The 22,328-nt window shown below is 48.2% G+C and overlaps 1 protein-coding gene across 1 annotated transcript; it reads right to left on the bottom strand.

Annotated features, from left to right (window-relative positions):
• Positions 1-301: 301 nt before the first annotated feature.
• DDX56 (DEAD-box helicase 56) lies at positions 302-16,462 on the bottom strand. Its single transcript, XM_081333590.1, has 14 exons — positions 16,307-16,462; positions 16,055-16,216; positions 15,810-15,970; positions 13,127-13,297; positions 4,290-4,380; positions 3,869-4,113; positions 3,278-3,400; positions 3,015-3,128; positions 2,096-2,190; positions 1,832-1,908; positions 1,204-1,293; positions 974-1,079; positions 638-717; positions 302-482 (listed from the first exon to the last, which is right to left on the bottom strand). The coding sequence occupies exons 1-14, from the start codon at positions 16,361-16,363 to the stop codon at positions 426-428; spliced, it is 1,629 nt and encodes a 542-aa protein (XP_081189716.1). The 5' UTR covers positions 16,364-16,462; the 3' UTR covers positions 302-425.
• Positions 16,463-22,328: the final 5,866 nt, after the last annotated feature.

The following is a 22,328-nucleotide window of genomic DNA, read 5'->3' on the forward strand; positions in this document are numbered from 1 at the left end:
GAACCATCTTCCGGTTGAGCTCCGGATGGCGCCCGATCTCCGCTCCTTCCGGCGCGATCTTAAAACTTATCTCTTTAAACAAGCTGGCCTGGCCTGATGGGACGGGGTGGGATTTTTATAAACGACTTTAATTTTAAATTTGTATTAATTTATGGGCATTGTTTAATCATGTTTTAATAATTTTAATTTTTGTATCTAGTTTTTATGTATTGCCCTGTTCACTGCCCTGAGTCCCTAGGGAGAAGGGCGGTATACAAATTAAATTAATAAATAAATAAATAAATAAAATAAAAAAACTGAAAACAGGAGAGGGCAGTTTTATTGCACTTCTGACATCTGGGAAATGAAAACCAGACTCTTGATAACTTCCACTCGTTCTGCAGCTGGTAGGAACCAAGGTCTCCAGAGGCTTATTTGAGCTTTGCCTAGGTCCGCGATTTCTTCTTGGTGTTCTTGAAACTGTGCAAGGGGTTCCGCTGGCTCTGCAAAGGGGGTCGTGGCATTAGCCCCCTCAGGACAACCTGAGGCACATGGCTGAGAGAGCTCCGGCCAAGCCCTGAGCTACCAGGCTCAGCCCGTGGAGTTGCTCTCCTGGGAACGGGGGGGGGGGGAGGTGTTAGCAGAGAAGAACACCCACCTGGCTACTGAAGGCCGAGCATTTCCGACGCTTGCGTTTCCCAGTGAGAGGTGGAACTGCTGGCCGGAGACCGTGAGGCACTACAAGAGGAACAGCCTGTCAGATTCCAGAAAGGCAGACCTCCCCACCCCATTTTGTTCAGACCCTGCACATCACACCAATGGGTTTCAACATCCTTGGGAACCCAGTGAATACTTCTATCAAAAATCCCAAAGGTGAAAAACCCATTTAAAAAGAGAAACGCACATATATACTAGAAAGAGGGGAAGTGCCAAGTCTTTCCTAAATGCGGGGAGATCTTTTCTTTCCCTCCCAACAGGGGAGGGAGATGCCTACCCAAGTATTCTGGGACATTGCGCAGGTGAGGCTTAACAATTGCCGGGTGAAGGGGCTTGTCATGGCGCAGCAAATTCAGATCCCGAGGATTGTCTTCAAAGTATGTCTGAGAGAAAAAGCCAATGGGCTGATCAGCCTCCATCAAGCACAGAACTGTACAGATGCGACTACTGGGAAGGAGAAGGGAGCAGGGAGGATTGGGGCCAGCTTCTCTATCCCAAACAGGATACCTTGAGCTTCTCTGAGTTGAGCAATTCTTCTTTGATTTCACGGAGTTGAGCTTCTTTGATAGCCTGCTTGGTGACTGACCGCATGGCATCCTGAGGACGGGGGGGGGGGGGGGGGAGGAAGGAGAGGAGGGAGAGAAAGTGCTAGAGGCTTAATAATGCAGTGCTTGCTTCATGCCTTAAATCAGGGGTAGGCAACCTTGGCTCTTTTACGACTTGTGTTTCAGGAATTATGGAAGTCCACAAGTCATAAAAGAGCCAAGGTTGCCTATCCCTGCCCTAAATCATCCACTGATTTTGCTCAGACTCTGCATAAAGGCCTCCGGAATGTTCTATCGTGTCTCTCTGTTCTACTATATTTGGCCTGGATTCCCTCCAATGCTTGATCATAGTCACTTGCTACAGAAAATAACTTTCTTTTCCAGAAAGTTTCTCTTGGAACCCTGATGGCAAAGATTCAATGCTCACGATTCTCAGCAAATGCCCCAGCTTCCGTTTTTCCCCAGGAGACAGCAATGGCAATGCAGCTCTTGCTTACAATTATGTAGGTGAGAACAGCAGCTGCTTTTCAATGCAGCCATGTCTTTCCCGAGGACCCATGTTGGTCTCCTCCATGCATAACTGTTATTACCTGACAGCGGTAGCGGAGTCCCTCGATCTCCCCCATCTGGAACTGGTAGGGTGTCAAGGTGTACTTGCTTGCGCTCTCTAAGGGACCAAACAAAGAAATGGGTCTGGGGGAAAGGCATGCATTGCTCACAACACACTGTGACCCCAAAGCTGGCCAGGGAGGAAGACACCAAGAGACCTGGCCCTCAGTGCTCTGGCTGATTTCTCCAGAGCCTTGGGGGACACCCACCCTCTTCCCTGTCCCCCAAGCTCTTCCCTCACCCACCGGCCGTAAGCACCTCTTCAATCTTGGCAAGCAGAAGCCTCTCAGAGGGCAAGACAAAGGTCAGGACGGTGCCTGGGTTGTGAACACGAGCTGTCCTGCAAAAGAGAGTCAACAGCTGACACACCAACACCATGGGCAAACAAGGGCTTCAAAAAACAGCAAGAGGAACCCTTGTGCCTCAGGAAATGACAGGTGAGTTGCAGAGGGAGGCTAGGATGGCAGTTGCCTCTTTTCAAAAAACGGGCAGGAGAGCAGCTGAACTTCCTTGAGAGCACCAGCACCTGGTCTGCCTGTGCAACTTCCAAGCACAGCACTTGCGCTTACTTTGTTCCCAAGTAAACCTTTGGGGATTTCAGAAGTTTTTACCTTATTTGCAATTTTTTGCTGTTTAATCCTCTTCAAAGACAATTAAGATCTGGGTGTATCTAGTCCTCCTCTCTCTCTGAGGCTCAAATACTCAGGAGAATTTGAAAAGCTGCATTACACCCACATTTTAGTTATAGGAAGAGCAAAACAGATCTATGGTAAACCTGTGTTAAGCAGAAGCAGATTTTTTGGATTTTTCAAATAAAACCAGAAACCTGTACCCAGAACAAGGAATATGAGTTCTTGCTGGATTATTTATCATCCTGGGGAAAGTACATGGCAAGATCTTAGTGGGAAGTGGGCAGAGAAATGCTTCTAAGGAAACAGAGTTGTGTGGAACATGGAAGCATTCTCCGCTCCACGTTAAAAAAAACCTCAACAGGTTCCAAAAGCAGCAGAATGTGCCTTTTCAAAGTAACCCAGAAGCCAAGTTTCGTGCCAGATTCATTACTAAAACTGCACACGTTTGGCACACTAGGCCAGAGCCTTGAGAGGAGCTGGGCATTCCTGCATTGCCACATTTCTGCAAAAGATGGACGCTGCTGCCACTGACCTGCCTGCTCGGTGGATGTAGGATTCAAAGGAGGGAGGGAAATCAAAGTTGAAGACCGCGGACACATTGTGGAAATCGATGCCTCGGGAGACCCCGTATTCCTGATCTTTGCCCCTGAAAGGCAAAGCAGAAAGACAGATGGAGACGAAGTCCAAGGAGGCTACTATTGCCTGGCTATCAAGACAAAGAGGAAAACCTGAGGCCTCTTGAATCCACACTTGCATATGAAGAATGTGAAGAATTCCGAGGGGAGCAAAACTCACTTTTCTCCTTTGGTGCCCTTCTTCCTTTTCCTGCTGGTCCCCTCTGGTTCTGCCAGGTCCTGCTCATCTGTCGCAATGATGTAACTGTAGATGCCCCGATTGAACTGGCTGATGATGTGGAATCTGGTAGATTATTAGACCAGGAACTTTGTGGGTTAGGATTAGTGGGTTCTTTCCAAATCCCTGAGATCATCAAGCCTCCCCACTTCCCAGCAGCTGGAAGCATGCTGTTTGTTGATTCATGTCAGAAGCATCACAATTAAAATAAGGCATACTATATGACACAAAATGTAAAATATAAAATACAAGCTAAACAGATCTTGCCCAGAAACTAGCAACATTCATTGTGTTCTGTCGTGCTGTCATGAAGTCCTCTAACCCTAAACCGAAGAATGCTTCTGTTAACACATTCAAGCGTCCTCCGGGCAACATCTTATGGCTGGGCAATCCTTTCAATCCAGAAGCATCCGAAGCGGAGTGAGCAAACAGGGTATTTCCTGGGAACACAGCTGCACCCTATCCAGCAAATATCGGCCATTTCTGCCAGCAGCCTTTCCTCACCCAACCCCAAACTCATCTGTGGAGGCTCACCGGGACTGAGCGGGGAGCTCTGAATTGAGGACACAGGCAGCGATCCCAAACTGCTCCAGGAAAAGTTTGAGGCGGTAGCAGCGGTCAATCCTGCGGACAAAGAGGAGAACTTTTCCCCGCACCAGGGAAAGCTTTAGGAGGGCATAGAGCAGCAAGAATTTGTCCTCTTCGGTCTCGCACTGGATCTGGAACTGGCTCAGCTGGGAGCTATCTGGCAATGGTGATTCTTGCAGCCTGAGAGTCACCTGCATAAGAGAAGCATGAACATCTGCTTATTAGACAACCACAAGAACGCAGCAGGTGGCTTCTTCCAGGCTCCATGCCACCACAGCTGGGCAAAAGCCAAACCCAACTCAAGGCTGGCAAACTGCAGTACAACACCTGTTAAGTCAGGCAAGTACCAAGCCAACCCATTCCTTACAGCGTTGTGCAGCACCAGCTCCTTCAGTGTCTGCACGTCCTCATTGAAGGTAGCTGACATAATGAAGGTCTGGTAGATCTTGGGCAAATGGCTGCAGAGAAACAAGACTGCATCAGCTATACGAATGAATGGGTTGGCAGATCAAACCCAAAGCGCGCCATGCCCCACCCACAGAAGAGAATGAAATGCCTCTGAGACAACGGCCGCAGAATAGTTTAGTGCAACTATTCTTGCATAAAATAATAAATCACATAAAAGCCTTAATGTTATCACAATGGAGCTATTTCTCCACCTTTTCCCCAATAACAATATGCCACGTTTTTTGAGATCAAAACATTCCAGGTTTGAAATAAATGTTTCAAATGCTTCAAAGTCAAAATAAAATATCTCCTGTTCTAGAGTTCGTTATACTTCAAGAATTCCTCCAAAAAAACCCAACAAGAATTGAGTACAATCCCCTCTTTGTAATGCAAGCAACAAAATTAGGCAGGGAGTAAATTAAAGCTGAGTGTTGCCTTCCAACCAGCCTATTAAAAGTTGATCATTTGAAAATTATCACAACCAATAACCATATTTAAATTTTTTTGTCCCCATAATGTTTTAAAATAAATCCAGCTTTTAGTACCGAGGCCTCAAGCTGTGAGCTAAATAAATACAAACAACAGTATTGATGGAAACTTGAACATGCCTAAATCCATCCAGTGTTCTTCTGAATCTTCTAAATCAGAACCACAGACTTTTGGAAGTTTCAGGGCAAGTATGATGAACTGAAGACTTCTCTGCAAAAGCAGAACCAAGATCTGTGGTAAAGACCAAGGAACTGGGAAGCAGACCAGTTCCTAGGAAACCTTACAGATAAAAAGAGGGCAGGAGATTGCCCACATGTGCTCCAGACAGCTGCTCCTCACTATAGGACAGCAGTTTTCCAAAGGTTTGAACACTGGGAGACAAGGAATCTGCCACATTGCTCACAACTGCAGTGGGTCCTTTTAAAGAAGACCAAGTTTGTAAACCTCACTTTCTAATCAGTGTACGAAACCATCTTAAAGCTATTAGAGACTTTCGGAATGACGTTTAAAATAATCATCAAATGAGTTTTATCTTCAGCTCTGCATAAACGAAAATTTAATTTTAAGCATAAGAAGTTAAAGAATTTGAAATAAATAGCAAAAAACTAAATAAGATTTTGGAATTAACTATAAAAAATAAATTGCTCCTCATGGGACACAGATTTATTGTGGCTATCCTAGCTACTACAAAGTCATAACAAAGATGTTACTTTATAATTTTAGAAACTGGATGGTAGAGGGGACTAAAAACTCTAAGAAGAAGGAAAGAAAACATAAACCTGTTCATAGTGTCTGTTCATATTTGGGCTTACAAAATGACAAAAAGCATTATAATACTGGAAACATTAAAGGAGACCTCTGAAAAATGAGCCAGAAATTAGTAATTACATTAATAATGATTAATACAGTCATGGCCGAAATTGTTGGCACCCCAGAAATTTTTCCAGAAAATCAAGTATTTCTCACAGAAAAGTATTGCAGGAACACATGTTTTGCTATACACAGGTTTATTCCCTTTGTGTGTATTGGAACACAACAAAAAAAGTGAGGAAAAAAAGCAAATTGGACATAATGTCAAACAAAACTCCAAAAATGGGCTGGACAAAATTATTGGCACCCTTAACTTAATATTTGGTTACACACCCTTTTGAAAAAATTGTTCTGAACCAGCCCTCTTCTCGCACCCCTAATCAAAAGAAGAGTCTGGAAAGCGTCCAAGGCTAAAAGGCTTCTGCCAAGATTTAATTACGCAGTTAACAAAAACACAAGAGCTTGTCTTCTCAAGCGGAAAAGGTTGCTTTCAGCAACCAGCCCCTCCCCAAACACTTCTTTTATAGAGAGCTCAGGGCGTGGTCTCCCTGTGCCTCCTCCCGAGGAGTCCCATAGTCTTTCTTTGTTTGTCCCTGCTCGTCTGCCTCCTGCGTCGGGCGTCCTTGAACAGGGCCAGCTGTGGGTCATCATCCTCCGCACTCTCGGGCTCACACAGCTGAGAAGAGGTCCCCGGCTGAGGACTCTGCAAAGCCTCTAAATCATCATCAGCCGGTTCGTTTCCCTCCTCCCCCACATCTGAGTCCTCCGATACATCGGACCCGGCTGTCGGACCCACAGGCTGGCCCTGAGTCACAACACTATCCCGCACCGCAGGGCCCTTCCCCCGGGTCTGCCGATCCGGATGCGGTCGGGATGGGAACTGTTCGTGAAAAGCAGTCACCAACGCAGGGGCATGAACGGCGGTCGCGTCTTCCCATGTGAAGTCCTCCGGCCCGTACCCTTTCCACTCGATCAGGTACTGGAAGCGACCTTTCAGCCAGCGGGAATCCCTGATGCTGGCGACCTCGTACTCGGGGGTGCTGCCTCCATCACGAGTTCCTGATGGAGGAGGTTCCGCTTGGCGAAGTGGACAGGCCGGTTGTTCGGGGACCAACAAGGACCGATGGAAGACGGGGTGCACGCGCAGGGAACGTGGCAGAGTTAAACGATAGGCGACCGGGTTGATGACGGCCTCGACTGGGAACGGTCCAAGGTAACGGTGGTCCAGCTTCCTCGCCGGCCGAGTGGATGGTAGGTTCCTGGTGGACAGCCAGACCCGATCCCCCACCGATAGTGGAGGCGTATCCCTTCTCGACCGATCGGCGAACCTCTTGTAGTCGGCCTTGGCCTTCTCCAGCTGCCGTCGCACCAACCGATGGATCGCCTGTAACTCCGCCATGAATTCGTTCGCTGCCGGCTCCGGTGAGTCCACGGGAGAAAGGGGGAAAAACCGAGGGTGATAACCCACGTTGGCCAAGAACGGTGTCATCTGCGTGGAGGTGTGCTGCGAGTTGTTAAAGGCAAACTCGGCTATGGCCAAATAGTCCACCCAATTGTCCTGCTGCAGGTTAACATAGCAGCGCAGATACTGCTCTAAGATGCCGATGACCTTCTCGGTACCCCCGTCGGTCTGAGGATGATGCGCGGACGAGAGGCAAACCTTAATGTCCAACACCCGCATCAACTCCTGCCAGAAGCGGGCTGTAAACTGGGCCCCCCTATCAGAGACGACCCTATCGGGAAGGCCGTGCAGCCGGAACACCTGTTGGATGAACATGCGACTAGTGGCGCGAGCTGACGGTAAGCCGCGACAGGGGATGAAGTGCGCCATCTTGGTCAGCATGTCCACCACCACAAACACTGTCGTGAAGCCGGAGGATGGGGGTAGATCCGTCAGAAAGTCCATGGACACAGCCCCCCAGGGTCTCTTGGGCGTTGGCAAAGGCTGCAGTAAACCAGGCGGGGCCCCTGTCGCTGACTTGGCCTGCCTGCATGGGACGCAGGAGGTGACATAAGACTGGACATCGTGTCGGACTCGGGGCCACCAGAATGTACGGGAGACCAGGTTCAGAGTCTTGAACAGGCCAAAATGCCCCGCAGCCGGGTTATCATGACATTGGCTGAGGACGAGTCCCCTGAGTGGCCCTCCTGGAACATAGAGCCGGTCACGATAATACAGGAGTCCATCCGTGACCGACCAAGGCGAATCTGGCCCCACCTCTTCCTTCCGCTGAGCCACCCACGCCTCCTGCTGCTGCGCCTCCCGGATCCGAGCCCGTATATCCACCGGCTCCCGCACCGCAGCAAAAGACTCGACGGGGATCACGGTCCTGGGCGGAAGCTTGTCTTCCACTCGGGTGTACTCGGGCTTCCTGGACAGAGCATCCGCTCTCTGGTTGTGCCCGCTTGGTATGTACCGCACCCGGAAGTCAAACCTCGCAAAGAAGAGGGACCACCGGATCTGGCGTTGGTTCAAATTCCGAGCGGTCTGCAGGCTTTCCAGATTCTTGTGGTCCGTCCGGACCTCGATCTGATGCCGCGCCCCCTCCAGATGATGCCTCCAAGCCTCGAACGCTGCCTTGATGGCCAGCAGCTCCTTCTCCCAGATGGTATAGTTGCGCTCCGAGGGGTTCAATTTCCGAGAGTGATACGCGCAAGGGAAAAGGGTACCGTTGGGCGTCGCTGCCTGGAGTAACACGGCCCCAATGGCAATGTCGGAGGCGTCCGCCTCCACGACAAACGGCCGTTGCGGGTCAGGATGCTTCAAGATGGGCTCCTTCATGAAGGCGTCCTTCAAAGCTTGGAACGCCTGTTGTTCGGGGGCGTTCCACTGGAACCGAGTCTTCTTCTGCAGGAGCCGGGTGAGGGGGGCTGTCAAGGCAGCAAAGCCAGGGATGAATGTCCGATAGTAGTTGGCAAATCCAAGAAGTCGCTGAACATCCTTCACGCGACGCGGGGGTTGCCAACTCTGCAACGACTCAACTTTACTCGGTTCCATGGCGATGCCCTCAGGAGAAATGCGGTGGCCCAAGAAATCAATGGTCACCTGGTAGAACTGGCACTTCTCCAACTTGGCAAACAGCCGATGTTTCCGGAGGCGCTGCAGGACCTGACGGAGATGCTGATGATGCGCTTCACGCGACGGGGAGTAAATCAGGATGTCGTCCAGGTAAATCACAACAAACTGGTCCAACAGATCCCGAAAGATGTCGTTCATAAAATGCTGAAACACAGCGGGGGCGTTGGTCAGGCCAAACGGCATCACCGTGTACTCGAAATGTCCATAGCGAGTACCAAACGCCGTCTTCCACTCATCACCCGGCCGAACCCTGACGAGGTTGTAAGCTCCACGCAGGTCCAGTTTCGTGAAGATCTTAGCCTCCCGGAGTCGGTCCAAGAGCTCGGGGATGAGGGGCAGCGGGTAGCGGTTACGCACCGTGATGGCGTTGAGTTTCCGGTAGTCACAGCAAAGCCGTAACTCGCCCGACTTCTTTTTGACGAAGAGCACGGGCGCAGACACTGGCGAGGACGAGGGCCGGATGAATCCACGAGCCAAGTTCTTTGTCAGGAAGTCCCGCAATGCAGCCAACTCGGGCTCCGACATGGAGTACAAACGCCCCACTGGGAGAGGCGCATCAGGGACTAGGTCAATGGAGCAGTCGTAGGGCCTGTGCGGGGGTAATTGGTCCGCCTCTGACTCACTGAACACGTCAGCAAAGTCGGACAGTTCGGGAGGCAAGGAAACCCCTGGGGAACCCTCCACCTGGCCGGCACAGATATGGCGGGTGTGGTCCACGCACTGCAAACTTGGGAAGGTGACCAAGTTCTGAGACCAATAGATTTGTGGATCATGCGCCCGGAGCCACGCCAATCCCAAGACCACGGGGAAGTGCAGTTCCGAAGTGACGTAGAACTGAATGGCCTCCACATGGGTACTGATGGCCATACACACGGGTTGCGTGGCGGCCGTGATAGGCCCGGACAGGAGCACTCGACCATCGATAGTCTCCACAAGCATGGGCGGATCCACCGGACACTGGGGAACAGCCCATTTGGCCACAAAGGCCGAATCCATAAAGTTAGTGGTAGCCCCAGAGTCAATTAAGGCATGGACCGGAATCCCCTCTGGCTTGCCAGGAAGGATCAGTCGTGCCTCCAAAATCAAATGCCGTGGAGGTTCACAGGCACCGTCGGAACGGCGTCGCTCGGCGTGATCGTTGTGGGTCGCCCGATCTTTCACACCGTCTAGATCGGGCTCGGGCTGTTTCCCGATAGCAAAGCAGGGGACTTTCTCGGGGCAGGCTTGGTCACTGACGCCCGCTGACGCTTCTTCGGGCAAGAAGCAGCCAAATGTCCAGGGTCCCCACAGTAAAAACACAACCCCTCCGATCGTCGTCTGTCCATTTCCGTCACCGATAGACGGGACCTGGCGGCACCCAGCTCCATTGGCTCCTCCCTCTGGACTGGGGGCTCACGCACAACAGGGGCGGCAGGGGTCTGTGGGGTGGCACGGCGACTCTTACGCTGCTGCAGCCGGGCATCGATCCGCAGACAAAGATGGATCAGCCCATTCAGGTCTGAGGGAATGTCCACGCGGGCCAGCTCATCCAACATCTCCTCTGACAAGCCATCCTGAAAGGCATCCACGAGCGCAGCCTCATTCCAGGCGGAATCCTGGCTAAGCAGCTGGAAATCGCTGATATAGGCCTGTAGGGGGCGCAGACCCTGCCTCAAAGCTTTCAGACGTCGGGTGGCGGTCTGCGCCTTAATCGGGTCCTCGTACATGAGGCGCATATGGTCACAAAACCCCCCAAAGTTATCCAACAAAGGGCTAGGCTGTGCCAACAGAGGCGTGCCCCAACGAGCTGCATCTCCCGACAGAAGGCTCAACACGAATCCCACCTTATCTCGGTCAGTGGGGAAATCAGCTGCTCTCACGCTGATATAAAGCTGGCATTGTCCCAGGAAGGCAGGAAACAGTTCTGGTTTACCAGCAAATTTATCCGGCATAGCTATCTGACATTTCCTCCTGGGTGGGGGGGCAGCATGTACCTGAGCCTGCAGTTGTGCCACCTGAGTGGCCAGCAAGGTGAGTTGCTGGTTGAGCTGGGCATTCTCGGCAAGAAGCTGCTCCATCGTAGTATTAAGGGGTGGGTGGCTGAAAGCAAACTGTTCTGAACCAGCCCTCTTCTCGCACCCCTAATCAAAAGAAGAGTCTGGAAAGCGTCCAAGGCTAAAAGGCTTCTGCCAAGATTTAATTACGCAGTTAACAAAAACACAAGAGCTTGTCTTCTCAAGCGGAAAAGGTTGCTTTCAGCAACCAGCCCCTCCCCAAACACTTCTTTTATAGAGAGCTCAGGGCGTGGTCTCCCTGTGCCTCCTCCCGAGGAGTCCCATAGTCTTTCTTTGTTTGTCCCTGCTCGTCTGCCTCCTGCGTCGGGCGTCCTTGAACAGGGCCAGCTGTGGGTCATCATCCTCCGCACTCTCGGGCTCACACAGCTGAGAAGAGGTCCCCGGCTGAGGACTCTGCAAAGCCTCTAAATCATCATCAGCCGGTTCGTTTCCCTCCTCCCCCACATCTGAGTCCTCCGATACATCGGACCCGGCTGTCGGACCCACAGGCTGGCCCTGAGTCACAACAAAAATAACTGAAATCAGTCGCTTCCTATAACCATCAATAAGCTTCTTACACCTCTCACCCGGAATTTTGGACCACTCTTCCTTTGCAAACTGCTCCAGGTCTCTCTTATTGGAAGGGCGCCTTTTCCCAACAGCAATTTTAAGATCTCTCCACAGGTGTTCAATGGGATTCAGATCTGGACTCATTGCTGGCCACTTCAGAACTCTCCAGCGCTTTCTTGCCATCCATTTCTGGGTGCTTTTTGACGTATGTTTGGGGTCATTGTCCTGCTGGAAGACCCAAGATCTCAGACGCAAACCCAGCTTTCTGACACTGGGCTCTACAGTGCGACCCAAAATCCTTTGGTAATCCTCAGATTTCATGCCTTGCACACATTCAAGGCACCCAGTGTCAGAGGCAGCAAAACAACCCCAAAACATCATTGAACCTCCACATTTCACTGTAGGTACTGTGTTCTTTTCTTTGTAGGCCTCATTTCATTTTCGGTAAACAGTAGAATGATGTGCTTTTCCAAAAAGCTCTATCTTGGTCTCATCTGTCCACAAGACATTTTCCCAGAAGGATTTTGGCTTACTCAAGTACATTTTGGCAAACTGTAATCTTGCTCTTTTATGTCTCTGTGTCAGCAGTGGGGTCCTCCTGGGTCTCCTGCCATAGCGTTTCATTTCATTTAAATGTCGACAGATAGTTCGCGCTGACACTGATGCTCCCTGAGCCTGCAGGACAGCTTGCATTCCTTTGGAACTTGTTTGGGGCTGCTTATCCACCATCCGGACTATCCTGCGTTGCAACCTTTCATCAATTTTTCTCTCCCGTCCACAACCAGGGAGATTAGCTAAAGTGCCATGGGTTGCAAACTTCTTGATAATGTTGCGCACTGTGGACAAAGGCAAATCTAGATCTCTGGAGATGGACTTGTAACCTTGAGATTGTTGATATTTGTCCACAATTTTGGTTCTCAAGTCCTCAGTTCTCTTTCCGTTGTCCATGCTTAGTGTGGCACACACAGACACACAATGCAAAGACTAAGTGAACTTCTCTCCTTTTTATCTGCTTTCAGGTGTGATTTTTATATTGCCCACACCTGTTACTTGCCCCAGGTGAGTTTAAAGGAGCATCACATGCTTGAAACAATCTTGTTTATCCACAATTTTGAAAGGGTGCCAATAATTTTGTCCAGCCCATTTTTGGAGTTTTGTTTGACATTATGTCCAATTTGCTTTTTTTCCTCTTTTTGTTGTGTTCCAATACACACAAAGGGAATAAACCTGTGTATAGCAAAACATGTGTTCCTGCAATACTTTTCTGTGAGAAATACTTGATTTTCTGGAAAAATTTCTGGGGTGCCAACAATTTCAGCCATGACTGTATCATTAACGATGATGTCTGCTTCTATGGATAGAACATGTCCAAAGGATATTAATGAAGGACAGATGTGGAACAAATTTTATCTGTCTGGAAAAAGTACTGAAAGTGGAACTACAAATGACAAATCAAAAAATGATTTAGGAAAGAAAACTTTACTGGATATACAAAAGAAAGTGTCTGAAGTTTTAAAAATGAAAAAGGATAAACCAAGAGAATCACCTGGAAATGTTTTTCATATTGGACTTACAAAGGTGGCATGTTAAAACCTTTGAAGAAAACTATGTGATGGGATAAAGAGAAATCAATTCTTTCATTTTCTCTTATACTCTTTATTATTTTTTCCTATTCTCTTTCTCTCTCTTTGTATTAGTTTTTACCATTGTAATTAAAGTTCTGAATAGAAATTATGCTGAACCACAGAATCACAGCACTTCAGATTCAGAACTCACCAGAGGAGATTCTTCAAGTCTTCCTCAAAGCCAAATGAAAAAAGCAAGTCAGCTTCATCTATCACCAAAATTTCTAATGAATTCTGCAGTCTCAAGTTTTGCATTTGTAGATGTGCCAAAACCCGTGATGGTGTTCCTATCACCACATCTGGTTTCTCCATCAAGAGGGGTCTGCAAGACAAAAGACTGGAGGGTAAAGACCAAGTGCTGGAGAAATCACAGGCACACCCCTTTGAAAGAGTGCTGGGGACACTCAAAGCCAGCGGCATCATGCAGATGGGAACTCTTTCCTCTAACATTTTTATATATAATTGTTTTATTAAGAATTGTGATTATAATAGTAAAATGCAAACTAAACTTAATTTATTTACTGTATGGTGAGAATATGATACACACACACACACACACAGAGTCCACATAATAAATACAATGAATAAAAAATATAGAGAAAAATGAAGAATGTATGTTTGAAGTATTAAAAATTAACTATATTTTTCTACATATTTTTGCCTTTAGATTCAAATTACCCATGTAGAGAGCAAAAATGAAATTATTGTTCCTTCTTTGGATAAGTCATTACCTGATGACATTTTATTCGATAATTTTGTTGATCCCCAAAATATTTAAACATTAATCACAATTATGTGATCAATCCAAACCATATTAAGGTTTATTGTTTATTTTTCAAAACTGATACATTTTCAAATTTAACTTTCTACTTCTGAATCTGATTTTTGGTTGGGTGGACTGCTTTCAATTTATATCTCATTTCTATTATTATTGTTATTATGAGCCATGGTGGTGCAGTGGTTAGAATGCAGTACTGCAGGCTAATTCTGCTGACTGCCAGGGGTTTGATCCTCACCAGCTCAAGGTTCACTCAGCCTTCCAGCTTTCCAAGGTCGGTAAAATGAGGACCCAGATTGTTGGGGGTAAAATGCTTACTTTATAAGCTGCTTAGAGAGTGCTGCAAAGGACTGTGAAGCAGTATATGTCTAAGTGTTATTATTTTTATGAGGCAGACCTCAACTTACCACAATGCATCCTGGAATTTTGATCATAAATTGTTAGTCATAAGTTGAGGCAATGCATCTGGCCTTGAATTTTTGACTAAAGTGAATCAGTGTGGAGGTTAAGGAAATCACCTGATCATTAAATGAAGCCAGCATATCCAGTGGGTGGCTTTTACTTTTTCCTACTGGAAAATGGCAAAAAACATTGGAAATCGCAGTCACATGACCACAGAATGCTGCAACTGGTCATGAACACAAGCTGCTTGCCAAGCATCCAAAATGCGATCAAGCGACTACCAGGAGGCACTGGCAGTTGTAACTTCAAAGAAAGGTTGTAAGCTACTTTAAAAGTCCACATAACTTTGAATGATTAAATGACAGATCATACTTCAAACTTGTACATCTGCTTGAGTTTGCCATAATTAATTGTCCAATCATAGGTACAGCATGCAAACTTTTTTTAACTATTTCTGTTAAGTAGGCTTCAAATAAAGCAATCTTTATCTTAAAATTTCTTTAATGCAGAAAAGAAGGAAGTCTTCTATTATGGCCACAAAACAGAAAATATACAGAACAATCCAGGGCCCTAGAAGTCCAGTAGTGGCAGAGAGAAATGGCATTGCTCTGCAATCCTTTGCCATTTCAGAGCTGCAGAGGGACAGATAACAAGGGTCTGTCTCTCTGTGGCCAGTGGTACTTCCCAGGAAACTGGGCTGAGAAAGGGCAAGTGGATCATGCGCCTCTAATTCATTCTCACATTAGAAAACATTATAAGCGCTAAACTGCTGGTTTGGGGTTCAAATGAGACACATGTTTCGGTCCATTTAAGTTTTGTTTTGGATACAAACTAAAATTGGGTTTCCAAAAATAGCTTGAGCTATTGGGTGTAAGAACAGGAAAAAAAACGTAAGTGTTGGGGCAGCCTAACTACTAATTATATATATAAAATGAAAAGATAACTTCCTCACCATTAAAGAACATACACAAGAACAGAAGTAGGTGCCAGGGAAGAAAATTTTAGATATGACCAGTTTTTTTATCAGTACATTAGCCGCTCAGTGAAGAACCAAAATGCTATCAGGTAACAAAGAAAAGGCAGAGTTACTCTTTTTTTAATGTGTTTAACCATGAAATTGTGAAAAGCTAGATGAAGGAGCAGGACTGAGGTTTGAGACTGGTATCTTTTCTGTGCCTCCAAATCAGTCTCATCCCCTGATGACTGCCCGGACAAGTCCCTGTAGTTTTGGTGGAGTATTTTTGAAATGGTTTGCTGTTGCCTTCTTCTTAAGGCTAAGAGGCAAGGACTGCACAAAATCACCCAGCTGGCTTTGTAGCCAAGGCAGGACTCAAGGTCACTTAGCTTCTAGCCTGGTGCCTTTAACCATTGCACCAAATGGATTCTATGTTTCACTTAAATGTCCTGGACAATTGTATCGTAAGACTGAAAAGGAACTAGCAAATCCCTTGGCTGAACCCTCATGGGTTGGTTCTCTGTTGCGACTACGTGTGGATAATACGGCTTCCTTTAAGTACCAGAAAACACACAAAGCAAGGTGAATTGTGTTAAGCAGCTTAATGTCTCTCTTCCTGTAGGGACCGGGCGGGCAGCTTCATTCGCGTGGCTTCCTCTCCGCGCCAGTCCGCAAAGCCCGAGCTCGCGCTCTGCTCACCTCTGGACGGCCGGGTCCTCCGGGCCGGCGAGGTCCACGGCGCGCACGTCCCGAGCGCAGTAGGCGGCCAGCCGCTGAAGCATCCGCAGCGCCTGCCGCGCCAGCTCCCTGGTGGGCACCAGCACCAGGCCCCGCACCGCCTGCTCCGCCACCAGCGCCGACTAGAAGGGAAGCGGCCCGTCAGGCGAGCCCGGCGGTACCCCCTCCCCGCCCCCCCGGAGCGCTGAAGGCCGCGGCGCACTCACCGCTTTGGCGGCCAGCAAGCGCTGCAGCAGCGGCAGGGCGTAGGCGCCCGTCTTCCCGGAGCCCGTCCTGGCTCGCGCCAGCAGGTCCTTGCCCTCCAGCGCCAGCGGGACCGCCTTCTCCTGGATCGGGGTCGGTGCGGCCCAGCCCAGCTCGGCCACCGCCTGCGGGAACACGCAGCAAGCGCCCCCGTCAGCACCAGCGCCCAGCGGGGCCGCCGCCATCCCGCCCGCCCGCCCGTTCGCCCGGCCTGCCTGCAAGATCCGCGCGTCCAGCCCCATCTGGGCAAAGCTCCGCTCCTCCGCCGCCATGCTCTCGCTGCGCCCGCGCGCGCCGGAAGCGGCAGTGGGGTCGTCGGGTGCGACCAGAGAGCCGCACAAGCAGAGCGCCCCGGTATTGCCACAGCACCCTCTGACGGTGGGCGGGCGCGCCACACGGCAGCCCCTCCGGAGGCCCCGAAAGCGCCTCCGCCCCTCGACCGAGAAGCGTCGTCCGGTCCCGAAGGCGGCCCGCCACGCAGCGGCTCCCTCTCCCGGGGCTTGGGAGAAGGCGAAGGTCGGGCGGCCTGCTCTCTGAGCCTTCCGCTGGTGCGGGCAGCTTTGCCGCCCCTTTTCCAGGGCCGGCCGGCCGGCCTTTATTTGCCGCCAGCGGCTCAGCCTCCGGAAACCCGGAGCCCCCTGCGGTGACGGACAAGTCCGGCCTATGGCGGGGGCCGAGGCTGCCGGGAGCAGCCCTCCCTCTGCCCGGGCGATCCCGCGGATAGAGAGAAGGCTGCGGGCGCCGGGACCCGCCTGCGCTCATTTACGTTGACCAAGCGGGGCTTTCCGGCCGACACAAACCAACGCAGGCGGCCAGTTGATGGCTTGTGATGGATTTCAGAGCCCAATAAAGGGGCATATTTGTAGCTCAGAGTTAAAGCAAGCCTTCCTTGGTATGCTGGAAGCTTGGTTGTTTTCTTGTACACGTTGCATTACCCAAAGTAGGAATCAGGCTCAAGCTGACAGCACCGAGGTATTTCAGTTGTTGTTGTTGTTGTTAGTTGCGAAGTCGTGTCCGACCCATCGCGACCCTATGGACAACGTTCCTCCAGGCCTTCCTGTCCTCTACCATCTTCTGGAGTCCATCTAAGCTCACGCCTACTGCTTCAGTGACTCCATCCAGCCACCTCATTCTCTGTTGTCCCTTTCTTCTCTTGCCCGCCACCTTTCCCAGCATTAGGCTCTTCTCCAGTGAGTCCTTCCTTCTCATCAGGTGGCCAAAGTATTTGAGTTTTAGCTTCAGGATCTGGCCTTCTAAAGAGCAGTCAGGGTTGATCTCCTCTAGGACTGACCGGTTTGATCGCCTTGCAGTCCAAGGGACTCGCAGGAGTCTTCTCCAGCACCATAGTTCAAAGGCATCAATTCTTTGGCGCTCAGCCTTTCGTATGGTCCAGCTTTCACTGCCATACATTGCAACTGGGAAGACCATAGCCTTGACTATACGCACTTTTGTTGACCAGGGTGATGTCTCTGCTTTTTAGTGTGCTGTCTAGATTTGCCATGGCTTTCCTCCCCAGGAGCAAGCGTCTTTTAATTTCTTGGCTACAGTCCCCATCTGCAGTGATCTTGGAGCCCAGGAAAATAAAATCTGTCACTACCTCCATTTCTTCCCCATCTATTTGCCAGGAATTGAGAGGGCCGGATGCCATGATCTGGGTTTTCTTAATGTTTAGTTTCAACCCAACTTTTGCACTCTCCTTCTTCACTCGCAACAAAGAGGCTCTTTAGTTCCTCTTCACTTTCTGCCATTAGAGTGGTATCATCTGCATATCTTAGGTTGTTGATGTTTCTTCCGGCAATCTTAATTCCAACTTTTGATTCATCTAGCCCTGCCTTTCTCATGATGTGCTCTGCATATAAGTTAAATAGGCAAGGCGACAGTATACAGCCTTGCCGGACTCCTTTCCCACTTTTGAACCAATCAGTGGTTCTGTGTCCAGTTCTCACTGTTGCTTCTTGGCCCGCATATAGGTTTCTCAGACAAATAAGATGGTCTGGTATGCCCATCTCTTTAAGGACTTGCCACAGTTTGTTATGATCCACACAGTCAAAGGCTTTAGCATAGTCAATGAAGCAGAAGTAGATGTTTTTCTGGAACTCTCTAGCAATTTGATCTCTAGTTCCTCTGCCTCTTCGAAATCCTGCCTGTACTTCTGGTAGTTCTCGATCCACATACTGCTGGAGTCTAGCTTGTAGAATTTTAAGCATAACTTTACTAGCATGAGAAATGAGTGCAATGGTGCGATAGTTTGAACATTCTTTGGCACTGCCTTTCTTTGGAATTGGAATGTAAACTGATCTTTTCCAGTCCTGTGGCCACTGTTGAGTTTTCCAAATTTGCTGGCAAATTGAGTGTAGCACTTTTACTGCATCGTCTTTTAAGATTTTGAATAGCTCAGCTGGAATACTGTCACCTCCACTAGCTTTGTTGTTGCTCAGCTTTTCTAAGGCCCACTTCACTTCACATTCTAGGATGTCTGGCTTGAGGTCAGTGACCACCTCATTGTGATTATCAGGGACGTTAAGCTCATTCTTGTATAGTTCTTCTGTGTAATTTTGCCACCTCTTCTTAATCTCTTCTGCCTCTGTTAGGTCCCTGCCATTTTGGTCCTTTATCATGCCCATTTTTGCATGAAACGTTCCCTTCATCTCTCCAATTTTCTTGAAAAGATCTCTGGTCCTCCCTATTCTATTGTTTTCTTCTATTTCTTTGCATTGTTCATTTAAGAAGGCATTCTTATCTCTTCTAGCTATTCTTTGGAATTCTGCATTTAATTGGGCGTATCTTTCTTTTTCTCCCTTGCCTTTCGCTTCCCTCCTTTCCTCAGCTATTTGCAAAGCTTCCTCAGACAGCCATTTTGCTTTCTTGCATTTCTCTTTCTTTGGGATGGTTTTGGATGCTACCTATTGTATTTCAGAGCACAACACAATTCCAAGGATCTGGCTGTTTGGGGTACAACCCTGTGATAGGAGAAGGGGGCTACAAATTTTTATATACAGGTGGTCAATTTACAATTTACCCCAAGCAAGACAGCTGTTAAGTGAGTTTTGCTCCATTTTACAACTTCTTGCCAGTAGTTAAGTGAATCATGAGTTAAGTTACATGGTTGTTAAATGAATTTTGCATGTCAGGTCGCAAAATGAATTTTGCACATCAGGTGATTACATGACCCTGGGACACTGCAAAAGAATAGAATAGGAATAGAATACAGCTGGAAGGGACCTTGGAGGTCTTCTAGTCCAGCCCCCTGCTCAAGCAGGAGAACCTATACCACTTCAAACAAGCAACTGTCCAGTCTCTTCTTAAAAATCTCCAGTGATGAAGCGCCCACAATTTCTGGAGGCAAGCTGTTCCACTGGTTAATTGTCCTGTTAGGAAGTTTCTCCTTAATTCCAGGTCGTTTCTCTTTGATCAGTTTTGAACCATTGTTTCTGCGACCCTCATAAATATGAGTCAGTTGCCAAGCATCCAAATTCTGATCATGTGATCATAGAGATGCTGTAATGGCCATGTGAAAAACGATAGATCACGTTTTTCAAGGCCGGTGCAACTTTGGTCACTAAACGAACAGTTGTAAGTTAAGGATTACCTGAGAAGCAAGAAACCCTTGGGTATGGATCCTAGCATTTCTTTTTTTTTTTTTTTTTTTTTAATTGAAAAGTTTTAAAATACAGTTTTCCTTTAAAAAACCCCCCTTCCCCCTCCCTCCTCCCCTCCCTACCTCCCCCCTATCTCCCCCCCTCCCCCTCTCCCTCCTCCCTCCCCTGCCTCCCCCCCTACTTCCCCTCCTCCCCCCCTCCCCCCCCCGACTTCCCAGAGCAAAATACAAGGTATATATCTAAAAAGCAATCATAAACAATCATATACTAACAATTATAAACTCTAAAATCCATCACTCTCTAGCTTATATAGAGTAAACCAATCCTTAATAATACTAAATATGTATAAAGAACTAAAATAAAAAAACTAGCGTCATTCCCATCTATGTTCTTCCACAATTCACTATTTCCTAAACAAATTCTCATTTACACATCACAAGCACCTATCCCTATTAACCTCTCTAGCCAAAATAGGCTATAATAGATAGTTCTTACACAAATTAACCCACATTAACCCACAAAACTTTCTACCTCTTCCTCTGTAGTAAATTGTCCATTAATTCCAAATTGAAGATTCTGTTACCATACATATCATCCCAAAACTCTTAAAAACACAACTACCACTTGACTGTAAGTATGTTGTGGAAGTTCCATAGATTTCTACTAGTCTTATTTTTTTATCTTTTTTGAGCGTTTTAAGGCAGCACGCGTCACCCTCTGTTCTCTAGGATCATCCAAAAGAGTTGCAGCTTGATCTCCTCCTGTACCATTCTCGTCTATCTGTCCATCTTCATCCTCTTGATGTTCTCCTTCTCCAGATCCCTCCGCAGCTTCCAAAAGTGTTGATGGGGTTGCTTTTAAGACATTGTTGTAAAAATCCTGCGCTTGCTTCACAGTACCCAAACAGTACCTTTTGCCTTCATACATGAAGCTCAACCCAGCTGGGATCTCCCATCTGAACCTTATATCTCTTTGCTTGAGCTCTTGCACAAGAAATATAAAGTCCTTCCTTCTCTTTAAAATCTTTGGAGGAATTTCTTTTAGAACCAAAACTTCTTGACCAGCAATCACAACTTTAGTATCATAGGCAGCTTGTATAACTTCATCTCTAATTTCCCTTTTTACAAAATAAACCACCACATCTCTAGGCAACTTTCTCTGTTTAGCAATCCACGAGTTCACACGAAACACTTTGTCCATGCCTTGTTTTATTTCAGATGCTGGATGGTTCAATACCCCCTCAAAAGCCTCAGAAACCAGCTGCTTTAAATCTTCCTTAATATTCTCTTTTAGGCCTCTAATTCTAACGGCAAACTGCATCTGGTAAAATTGAGCCAGACTCAGTTCGCTATCCATTTTGTCTTTTAAATCTTCAATTTCCAATACTTTTGCTTCTAATATAGCATTCTTTTGAGTCAGATCTTCCACTTTGTCATCCAGCACCTCCACACATTTAGCTACTTTATGCACTGAGGACAAAATGTCTACCTTCATCTCTCTGAATTTCTGTTCCATCCTTTCTTCCATTCTCTGCTCCAATTTCTCCAATTTCTCCTCCATCTGTACAAATTTAACACCCATTGACTCCAAAATTAACTGGGTATGTTTTTCAAGGTCCTTCGATGTCAATACATCGGGAGAATGCAACGCCTGCAGTAATGATTGTTGTTGCACCGGAGAATTTCCAGCACTCCGAAAAGTTCTAGGGGGAGGTTTAGCCGCCATCTTTTACTTACAATTGTGACGCACTTTCACTTTAAGTTTTAAGCAAAGTCCATCAAGCTCGAGAGTAAAATAAAATAATCCTCTTCATCTCTTCATCTTTCCCTCTTGTACTGCTCTGCCTGCTCTTTTCCTTTCATAGTCTCTCCTTCAAGCAGGGATGGTCGCAGACGCCTGGCTCTGCTCCATGAAGTCCGGAGCAGAGACGCTAGCCAGCTGGGAGCAGCCCAGGCTACGGGGGAGTTCAATCCTTCAGCCGCCCAAGCTCCAAGCTCACGCGGCCCCGGAGAACTCGACCCCTACCTGGGGGCTCACCCCCTCCTCTTCTCCCGAGGAGGGGGCTTCAAATTCGCCCGAACAGCTGATCGGCGCTGTTTCGGGCGAAAAATCACACAGCTGAGCCGCGGGCAGCCCGGGAAGGCTGTCTCCGGCGCCACGGAGCCACCGGAAGCCGGATCCTAGCATTTCTTGTGGAAGTGGCTAAATGGATTTTTTGGCCTTTTTGCTGTTAAAAATTTGTGGACGCTTACAATTCAGCAAGTTTTCATACTTGCTTTTATCTACTTTTCCCACCAACATATAAAGCAGGGGTGTCAAACTCAATTTCATTGAGGGCCGCATCAGCATTGCGGTTGTCCTCAGGGGGCCGGGTGGGTGTGGCCAGGGTGGGTGTGGCCTACTGGGTGGGCGTGGCCAGCTCTATATCATTCGCATCAAGGGTGCCTATGGGGGCCTGGGCAGGAGTGGGACAGATCTGAGGGTCTCTGGCAGAAGGAGGGTCTCTGGGCCAGGGCCAAGGCAGCGGGGGCTGTTCCCTCACTGTTTCCAGGATGGCTTCGTGGGCCACATGAAACCACTTCGCGGGCCGGATCCGGCCCCCGGGCCTTGTGTTTGACACGTCTGATATAAAGGAAGC

The sequence above is a fragment of the Vipera berus genome (genome assembly GCF_964194415.1).
Source record: "Vipera berus genome assembly, chromosome: 8".
NCBI lineage: Eukaryota > Metazoa > Chordata > Lepidosauria > Squamata > Viperidae > Vipera > Vipera berus.

Bases quoted from the DNA above. Each gene is read 5' to 3' on its own strand.
- DDX56 (XM_081333590.1), bottom strand. From the start codon at position 16,363: ATGGCGGCGGAGGAGCGGAGCTTTGCCCAGATGGGGCTGGACGCGCGG. The intron at 16,217-16,306 runs GCAGGCCGGGCG...GTGTTCCCGCAG, and splicing joins TGGACGCGCGGATCTTGCAG to GCGGTGGCCGAGCTGGGCTG. The intron at 1,909-2,095 runs GTGGGTGAGGGA...TTGGTCCCTTAG, and splicing joins TGAAGAGGTGCTTACGGCCG to AGAGCGCAAGCAAGTACACC.